The sequence below is a fragment of the Physeter macrocephalus genome, chromosome 21 (assembly GCF_002837175.3).
Source record: "Physeter macrocephalus isolate SW-GA chromosome 21, ASM283717v5, whole genome shotgun sequence".
Classification (NCBI taxonomy): Eukaryota; Metazoa; Chordata; class Mammalia; order Artiodactyla; family Physeteridae; genus Physeter; species Physeter macrocephalus.
Window position 1 is genome coordinate 116,627,198 of NC_041234.1, and position 10,486 is coordinate 116,637,683.

Sequence of the window (10,486 nt, forward strand, 5' to 3'; positions counted from 1 at the left end):
CGGGCAGCCGCGGACCGAGCGGACCCGAGCGGGCGGCCAGGCACTTGCCCGCCCGGTGCCGCCGCCGCCGCCGCCCCAGAGCGCAGGACCCGGCACCTCCGGCGCCCGCCGCCGCCGCCGATGCGGCCCGGGCACTTTTAGCCGGGCGGGAGGGCCGGAGAGCAGCGAGCGAGCGGCGCCGAGAGCCGCGCAGACCCGCCGCCAGCAGGGACGGACGCCCGGCCGCCGCAGCCGCCCGGCCGCTATGGATCTATTCGACTTTTTCAGGGACTGGGACTTGGAGCAGCAGTGGTAGGTGTTGATTTTTGCCTTCTCCTTGGCTGCGCGGGTCCCTGGGCCGGGGCTGGGCTTTTCGCCTTTGTTAAGAGGAGCCGGGGTTTGGTGGGGCGCCCGGGACGCCTTCCCACTTGCTCTTGGCCACCTCTGGCCCCGGCCGCCGCGACTCCTCGGTCGGGTGCCCGGGTGGGGGGAGGTGCGGACCGAGGGAGGGATGCAGGTCCCGAGGGCGTCGCTTGGCACTCCAAGTCCAAAGAGTTGCGTCTGGCCCAAATCGGATCCGGTGCTGCCCGGGGGCTGAGGCGCGCGACCTCCGCCGGGATTTTCTCCCCGAACGGCTGGCCGGGTGGCCTTCCCAGCGCACCGGATGCTGCCCGCCCGAAATGCCCCCAACTTTCCAGGTGCCCGACGCCGGCGGCCGGCCGCGGGGGGCAGGCAGCGGCGAGGTGCCACCGGCGGCCCTCCGCTTCCTCGGCGGCCACCGCCCCCGCCGCCACCCCGGTCCCCCCGCACGGCGCGGCGCGCACACCTTCCCTGCCACCCGCTCGGCCCAAGTTCCCCGCACTCGGGCGCCGAGCGGCGGCTTCGGGGGCCACCGCGCGGGGGACACCGGGTCCGGGCCGACCGCGGCGTCTGGCTCTCCAGACTGAGGGTTTTTGAAGTTGGCCCCTAAAGTTGGCCGCTCCGACGTCAACGCACGTTTAATTAGCGGCCGGGCCCCCGTCCGCCCCCCACTGGGAGGCAGCCGCAGGTTTGTGGGTTTAATGGGCACCCAGCTCGGATTCCCAGGTTTAGTCGGCTCTTCCCCAAATACCGTCAGCTTGTCCCCGAGAGGTTTGTGAAAGATGGTGCAGAGGTGACTGGGGAGCCGGAAAGTTGTTAGTCTGCGTGATGTGCGCGCGCGTGTGCATAAATAGTGATATGCGTATCTGTTAACTTTTACAGAAGCTTCACCTCCTGCACCAACGTTATCACTGTTAATTTGTCATAACATTTTAACGTATCGATTTCCCCCCACAGCCTATGGAATTAGACGGGGGCAAGGCGCGGCGGCAGTGACTTCGAATTGCACCCTTGCCTCTTGCCTTTTCGAATGTAGTTGGAATAATCTATAGTAGCGACCGACAGTGCGAAATCTTTTGCAAAATGTTAAACTACTGGCAGCCGTTGACCGTGAATGCTGTGTATTTTTACAAGGATTTCCCTTTGCTGATGTGATATTTTAGGCAATTTCCTTCTTTAGAAAAGGGTCATACTCTTAGCCAATAGCTTCATCATGCCAATCATGACTCCTTTAGTTGCAAATCCAAGATAATCAGAACTTAAATACATTTTATTTTACAGCGATTCCGGGTAAATCCTTGAAGCCACAAATTACACTGTATCAGTATTAATCTGTAAGGCATTTTTGATACCATGCAGGGTTTTATCAGCTCTGCAGAAAAACAGGTTACAGTTTTTAACAGCCATGCTGTTGTTATTTAAAAGTAAAGATCACGGTAAAATTACTGTTCAGTTAAATATTACGCCCCTGTATACAGCCTTTACCCTGCTTCGCTAATTTATTTTGCACACCACTGATAACCACAGCATTACTATTTGCATACAATTTGCCTAATATATGGTGTGGGTAACATCATTAATTTAACAGACGTTGTAAGTGATTTTGTGGATGTAGTTCAAATGTTAAACATATATACAAGGTATTAGGTTTTAAAAAACATGTTTATTATATTGTTTTAATTTCAGTTTAATCTTGGGCACATGCCGTTGCGTATTTAAAGGCGGTGGGCTCTTTCAGTTGTGATTTCTTTATGTCCCTTTTTGGAAACTATCTTTTATTATATTAAGGGATCCTCCAGATCCCTAACTATGCCACATCAGTTACGAAACATGCAGACTTGGACACTCCGTGCATATTATGTGAAATACCGATGAATTAGTATAACACGTCTGCATAAATAAGCCGGCCTTTTCCCTCTGTGCACACGTTCCAGGAAGATTTCTCCTTCTTACTGTTTGATCGTGAGGGGCAAGCTTCCTTATGCATCTGTGTTTGTAAACATTTGTAATGCGGCTGTGCGCCTGTGTGTTGTACACCCCGACAGAGAAAAGGAACATCAGTGTGAATAGTGGATGAACTAAAAAGCTTGCTATTGCCTTGAATGGAAGTGTGTACCTTTCCAAACTCTCTTCGGACATCCAGAGCATGCCAATTACATGTTCATTATATGTTGACTTCCCCTCCTGGGGAGCAAGTAGTTGCTTGGACTGATGGCATCCACTGCTCCCCACCCCTAACTCCCCAGGAGGTCCTAGGAAGAAAAAGGCGCCAGCCAAGTTAAGGATCTCATTTCCATTGGATCTCTTCTCAGCAGTCACTCGTGGAACAGAGAGCTCTGAGCCATCTCTACCGCAACCCTAGATGTCTGACAATAACTGGATGAGGCCAGCTAAAAAACAAACTCATCTTCCAAGACTGAATGAAGAAAGACTTTACATACACAGGCATATGTGTCATTTGCAAACACTAGACTACAGTAAGCAAAAAGTGCGTGCCCATTTGGAGACATACACATTTGTCAGGAGGAATGCAAATGGAAAGGGTGGGGCACGGGTGACTGCAGTGTGGATGTGCCGAGTCTGGGAGTGCTCGGTGCCTAGCGGAACAGAGCCCTGGACTTCACACACCGCAAGAATCTCTTAATGGGTCATGCTCTGGAGTCGATTAAAGGGCCAAAGCTCTCGTTCTTCAAGATTCCTGGGTGAATGAGCAATGTTCACCTGTGTCTGAGTTTAATATGAACCATTCTGTGAAAGAAGAGGAAGGTGCAGATGGCTGTGTGCACCAAAGACACCACTTGCTCTTAAAAAAAAGAAAAAAAGATGATAAAGGGAAAAAAATAAAAATTTATCGGTGAAATCACTCCGTAGACTTGTCTGTGGTAACCCAGTAAATGAATTCTTGAGGTGTCTGGAGATCACGTGGCTAGATTTGGACTTGTTTGCCAGCAAAATCCGAGGGCCTACCAAGTGCACAGCCTTTCCGCCCTGCAAGCACCCCTCCCGTATTGATTAGGTGTTGCTTCGTGACAGGCCAAGGTTCTTTGTAGGGATGCTTATCTTCTTCTTTTTATTATTGAAAAAGAAAGCAGGGAAGATAGATGCAGCAAAGGGCTCATTCTAAAAAATAAGAGAGGAAAAGGAAACCACTGTGATAGCAAAATCACAATGTTCAAAAGCCTGGTGAAAATTGTAGTTAAGCCATTGTGACAGTGGCCGACTTCTCACTGCGAAGGACGAAGGCCGGCATCCAGGGTTTGTAGTTTTTATGTGGTGTCTCACAAGTAGCCTAATTAGAGGCGAGCTTGCAAACGGGCAGTTATACAGGAAGAGACTTAAACTCACTAAACTGTTATATAAATAGAAAGTTCAAAGGTCTGTGTGGGGCCGTCCAGGCTGGGAAGGGGCCATGTGCGGGCCAGGCTTCTCCTCCCCCGGGGCTGCCCCAGCGGCCCCGCTTTCCCCAGTTTCCCTCAGCCATGGGGGGCGGGGACCCTGCTCTCCAGACAAAAGTGAACTGTTTCAGCTCCAGCTGGGCACGGCCCATGCACTGCAGCAGCCCGGCTGCTTCCCCCTGCTCTGCGCGCACAGATCTTGGAGGCCTCCTGTGCTGCAATCCTCCGGAAGAGTGGAAGAGGCCTGTTTATGGATGGGAAGGTCGGGGAGAGACAGGGAACGGAACGCAACCTTGGTCTACCTGGGGGTGGCAGGAATGTGGAGGGGGTGGGGCGGCGCCTCCAGGTTGCCAGGATTTCTCTCTCTCTACCTCCAGTCATTTATCTTTCCCCCTCCCCCTCTGTTTGTTTTCCACTGCAAGGGAGACAGTCAGTGGTCTGTTTTTTGGCTGGTACAATATGCATTCTCCGGCTTGTTTGAGCATTCATTCAGCAAACCACTTGGGCTTGAGTTTCTTAAGGGAGTATATGGGAGGGCGAGACTCAAGGTGGTGAAATTAGCTAGTGATGAGGTCTCCTCCACACCCCGCTGAAACCCCCAAAGATAAATGCTGTCCCCGTAAATCTTAAAAGGCACATACGTCTATTGGACAAGGAAGAAAATTATCTCATGTTGGAAATCAGTTTAATGATACATGAATTGTTTTGCTAATGATTCAGTCAAGCATTTAACAACTTTAAAATATACAAATCAAGATTGAAAACAACTGCCTCAAATATGAATCTGTCATTGTAGACATAAATGAGATTCCAAACATTTAAGCTTTTTGTAGATGGATAAAAATTATATTGTATTTAAACATGCTAATTATTGTTGAATAGAAATGGTTTTAATGTGCTGAACCTTTATTTCATGCCCATTATGCTTAGCTGAGACTATTTCTTGCATGAAAAATCTGCACATATTTAACAATTTCAGAATCGTAAAAGCCCAATAAAATGGCCATCTCTGGAACAATCTAGAAGCTGTAGTCCTATGAGCTTATAGCTCATACCTCAGAAAGGGAAACTACCACATACTTGATTAGCTTGTCATGTAGACAAAACAACTGGTACAGTGACTACGTTTTTCACTTTTAATTTTGTCTTTTTCTGATTGCTGTGGGATAAAGAAAGAGATTTTAAAAACTTGTGTACTGATAATGGAAAGAAACGTGTTGCTGATTTAAGAACTCAAGACTGCAACCTGGAGAAACCTTTTTGAGGAGTGTGTGTGTGTGTGTGTGTGTGTGTGTGTGTGTGTGTGTGTGTGTTTCACCTGTGTCGGTAGTAGGACGCATCATCGTTGTTGCTACTGTTATTTGGGTGTTTACTCTGTGCCCCAAACATGACGGAGTAACTAGTGCTTTAAATACTCAGTCTCACTTAATCCTTCAGATTCAGTGATGGGACCTCTTATGGGACCTATTATGAGATGGGACCTATTATGATTTCCACTTTTGGATGAAGAAATGGAGGCAGTAGCTACTCAGTGATGCAATTCAGGTTCCAGCCTAGATGGAGCTGATCCCAGAGCCTGCACCAGCAACAGCTGACATATTGTCTGAGCCTTTCCAACAGGTGGGATCCTTCTCCATACATCATCTCATTCGGTCATTGTGAATCAGAACGTACACGTGCTATTCCCATTTCACAGATGAGCAAACAGCCCTGGAGAGGTTGATTGACTCACCTAACTTCACACAGCCTGGTTAGTAGTAGGGCTGGGTCAGGAATCCACATCTCCCAATTTCCAGCTCAAGTGCCTTTCTGCAAAACCTCATTGCCTATTATTTATTGTTACTGTGTGGGTTCGAGCATTTAGCTCTCACTGAAGCAAATGGATTGGATTGTGTATATGATGCTTGTGTAAAAAAAAATCTGTGGAATTACCATGTGATCGACTAGCCATGGAACTCTGCTTTTTTCTTTTAATTGAATAAGGAACAATTTATGTAATGGTACAATCTCTTAGCACTTCTTTTATGGATGCCCCTTTAATGAAAACGTATGAATGGCAAATTACAATATATATGTGTATTGTAATTTGCCATTCATCTATATTGTATGTATAATATGTGTACTGATAATGGAAAGAAACGTGTTGCTGATTTAAGAACTCAAGACTGCAACCTGGAGAAACCTTTTTGAGGAGTGTGTGTGTGTGTGTGTGTGTGTGTGTGTGTGTGTGTGTGTGTGTTTCACCTGTGTCGGTAGTAGGACGCATCATCGTTGTTGCTACTGTTATTTGGGTGTTTACTCTGTGCCCCAAACATGACGGAGTAACTAGTGCTTTAAATACTCAGTCTCACTTAATCCTTCAGATTCAGTGATGGGACCTCTTATGGGACCTATTATGAGATGGGACCTATTATGATTTCCACTTTTGGATGAAGAAATGGAGGCAGTAGCTACTCAGTGATGCAATTCAGGTTCCAGCCTAGATGGAGCTGATCCCAGAGCCTGCACCAGCAACAGCTGACATATTGTCTGAGCCTTTCCAACAGGTGGGATCCTTCTCCATACATCATCTCATTCGGTCATTGTGAATCAGAACGTACACGTGCTATTCCCATTTCACAGATGAGCAAACAGCCCTGGAGAGGTTGATTGACTCACCTAACTTCACACAGCCTGGTTAGTAGTAGGGCTGGGTCAGGAATCCACATCTCCCAATTTCCAGCTCAAGTGCCTTTCTGCAAAACCTCATTGCCTATTATTTATTGTTACTGTGTGGGTTCGAGCATTTAGCTCTCACTGAAGCAAATGGATTGGATTGTGTATATGATGCTTGTGTAAAAAAAAATCTGTGGAATTACCATGTGATCGACTAGCCATGGAACTCTGCTTTTTTCTTTTAATTGAATAAGGAACAATTTATGTAATGGTACAATCTCTTAGCACTTCTTTTATGGATGCCCCTTTAATGAAAACGTATGAATGGCAAATTACAATATATATGTGTATTGTAATTTGCCATTCATCTATATTGTATGTATAATATATATATATATATATATATGGCAAAACTCAAGTCCTTGAGAACTGTCCATTTAAATTCGAATGCCCTAATTTTGAAGATTTGGTACCTGAACTTAAAGAAGACCATGGTATATTGTCTAGTTAATTGGGTGCCTCAAAGCTGGGCATAGGAGGTTGATAACATTTCTTTCCAAAGCTTTGTAACTTACCACATCTATCATTTGATTTGATCCTCACGATAACCATGTGGGTTTGTCAGGACTGGTCTTACTGGCTCCATTTTGTAGACACGAAAACTGAAGTTCAGAGAGGTTAAGTGACTTGCCTAAGTTTTCACAGTGTGTGGATGGTCTTAGGATTTGTGTTTATTGTTCTTTTCACTGCGTCACTACTGTTGCATTAAGTCGTTTGTGTTTAAATATCCACACCGCTTCCTAGGGAATGGTGTACGCCCTCTCGCATCATTCAGCACAGTGCCTTTCTCATTACAGGTGCTCCAGAAACATGTGTTGATTGATATGAGAGCCCCATCAGCTCCAAGAGTGCTCTATGCAAATGCTTCTGTCTTCCAAAGACAGTTGCTCAGATCCTGGTGGTAATACCGCCCCTCTGCCTGCTTGATAGTGTTTTTTTTGTTGTTGTTGTTGTTGTTGTTGTTGTTGTTTTGTTTTTCGTGGTACGCGGGCCTCTTACTGTTGTGGCCCCTCCCGTTGCGGAGCACAGGCTTCGGACGCGCAGGCTCAGCCGCCACGGCTCCCGGGCCGCCCGGCTCCGCGGCATGTGGGATCCTCCCAAACCCGGGCCCAGCCGCTCCGCGGCACGTGGGATCTTCCCGGACCGGGGCACGAACCCGCGTCCCCTGCATCGGCAGGCGGACTCTCAACCACTGCGCCACCAGGGAAGCCCCTTGATAGTGTTTTAATTGTAACTTTTTGAAGGTCTCCTAGCCAGTGTGGTCTCTTGTGCAGAAAGTAACGAGAAAGAAGGATGGTAACCAAGGAAAGCTTAATAGGAAAAGGCAAAACTCGAACCCCTGTTATTTATCAGTGTGCTTAAAAAAACAGATTTCTATGAATTCTAAGATATGCTTAGAACTGAAAAAAACCAGCTCTGAAAGTAGAGGGGTACAGGACTGGTGTGGTGTCTCAATCTGTGCAGAGAACGTTGAAGAAGAATGTGTGACAAAAATCTGAAGAAGAATTGAGTGGTCGGAGGGTTGGGAATCCTCCAGCTTTCCTTGAGTTTCAGCCTTTATGACTTGTATTTCATCGTGAGAAGCCTGTTTTTCTACTTAACTGTAGCAGATCCACGCCATAAATTACCATGACTGTTAAACAAAGGTCCAGCACTGGGTTCCTCTAATGTAAAACTTTTATGTTGCACTTTAATGAAATTTTATATGCATGTTCAAAGCGAGGCACACTTTATACCATGGAGAGGGCGGTGCTCGGAATTGTTGAATTTATTTTAAAGTAAATCTTTTCGATGACCTTAGCTGCTAACATCCACCTACTTACTGAGCTGAGAAAAATGATCTGAGTGCTTAAATAAAATGGCATGGTTTAAGCAGGGCTGACAATGGCCCTCCAGCTAGAATCTGATTTTGATTATGGATTGCTTAGTTTATGGAATGCTATTTTTCATATACCTGTGCATTTTGCTTCATCTTGGAAAGAAAATCAGCCAGTGATTGAAAGTAATCTTTGATTTGGTTGTTCAATAGGCTTGTGCTGGTCTAGGAAGGTATAAAGGCCACACACTGGGAAATGAGCTAAGGAAACAGGTTGCGTTTTCATTACAAACTTAAAATCACTCATCTGTTTATTTTTTCAATGTTCATTTTGCTGGAGAAAAGGAAAAGAAGAAACCCATCACTTCCATCCTGTAAAGAATGGGTTTTTTTTGCTTAGATTTCCAAATAATAGTTCTTTGCATCATCGGCCGGCTTCAGTGAAAACCAGGTCTCAGTAGCAGATACTGGTGGCCTTGATTAAACCATATTCCTGGAGTCCAGATTTTGTGTTTTGTAGGCCACATATCTCCTGGCAATAGCATTGAAATGGTTTCTTTTTTATATAAATAAAAAATAAAACCCTACTCATCTGGTAGTGGTGCTGCATCGTAACCTGGGCTTTAACAGTCACTGGGAGAAGTTTCTTAGGAGTCCGATGTCTCCTTGGTCTTTGGGTCTCTAGTGTGATTTGATCAAACCAACCCACCAGAAGGAGCGTGTTACGAGGACACTTTAACCTTCTGACTGTGGCAGTATGTACACGACGACCTAACTGTCTGGTGAACAACGAGAAATGCAATCGTAGAGGCTTTATTTCTCCCTCCAGGATGTCAGTCAACTAATTTTTTTTAAAATAAATTAATATTCCAAAGGGACTGGTGGTTCCACGCCAGGTCGGCACAGCCACAGTAACTAAATTAAATTCCAGCGTGATGGATGTTTCTGATGAAGTGCCATGGAATCCTGGAGAGGTCTCATCAATTAGCCATTATTTATTTGCTGGCAAAAGGCTTGGCTCAGGTGTGTAGATATTCATCAGTTCCTCAAACCCAGTGTTTCAAGACTGGAGGGCCCTTCACCATCATCTGGTCCAGCCTCCTGTTCATACACATGTGGAAACCGAGGCCCAGGATGGGAAAATAGCTTTGCCCAAGGACGTACAGTCCATACGTGACAACGCTAGGTCAGGTCCGGAGCTCTCGTGTCCTGGTTCAGTATTTGTCACCCTCTCCAGAACTGTCTGCACTGTGTACCTGCTCTGTGCCCAACGCTTTGCTAGGCAGTCACTTTTAGGGGGAGATAAAGGAATGTAGAAGATGACCTCTGGCCCCGCTGACTTGACAGTGGAATGTAGACCTCGATTGGGGGAAATAGTGTGGCATGGATGTAAGTAAAATAGGAATTCAGGGAGAGAGAGAGAACGTGAGCTAGAGGAGGAGAAGCAGTCCTCCTCAGTGCCCAGAGTGAAATGGAAAGCCAGAAATGGGGGCTGTTTAGAAGACCAGGAGCAGCCAACACTTGCAATTAAACAGTTGCCTTTGGACCCGGAGTTTACTGCTTGAATAGTAGCTCACGTTCATCACATAGTTGCTGAAGTTATGTTTTGCTGTGTGAGTGGAGTGTTCTCAGTACCACTGACCACCATTTGCTGTGGGACAACCACAAAATTCTGGACAATTATTTGACTGTCTGAATTATGTAAATATCGATGCAAGCATTCTTCAAAGAAATATCAAATGAGAGTTTGTTTTCCTGAATCAGTTGAAACAAATGTTTGTAAGTTGGCACAATTGCTGGCAAAGTAGCTATTTTCGAAAGAAGCGTATATCGTGGCTCTTGCGATGTACCCAGATATATCTGTTCTTTTGTTCTTTCTCCTTTTTAAAAACAAATCATTAGCTCATTTTTGTGGAAGGTGTGTATTGATGTTTTTCCTTCAGTCTTTCTTTTTCCTAAAGCGTAAGTTGGTGCCTTGGTACCATCTGATTGGTGTTTACATCTCTGTTTATTTTATTTTTATTTATTTTATTTATTTTTTAACATCTTTATTGGAGTATAACTGTTTTACAATGGTGTGTTAGTTTCTGCTTTACAACAAAGTGAATCAGTTATACATATACATGTGTCCCCATGTCTCTTCCCTCTTGCGTCTCCCTCCCTCCCACCCTCCCTATCCCACCCCTCTAGGTGGTCACAGAGCACCGAGCTGATCTCCCTG

General features: G+C 46.0%; 1 protein-coding gene across 2 annotated transcripts in view; it reads left to right on the forward strand.

Annotated features, from left to right (window-relative positions):
- Nucleotides 1–202: 202 nt before the first annotated feature.
- Nucleotides 203–10,486, forward strand: part of AFF2 (ALF transcription elongation factor 2) — a 496,057-nt gene continuing 485,773 nt past the window's right edge. For both annotated transcript variants that reach the window (XM_024117055.2, XM_055081794.1), the window contains exon 1: nucleotides 203–291. In XM_024117055.2, the coding sequence (XP_023972823.1) occupies nucleotides 245–291 (47 nt within the window). In that variant the 5' untranslated portion in view covers nucleotides 203–244. The remainder of the gene's footprint in view (nucleotides 292–10,486) is intronic.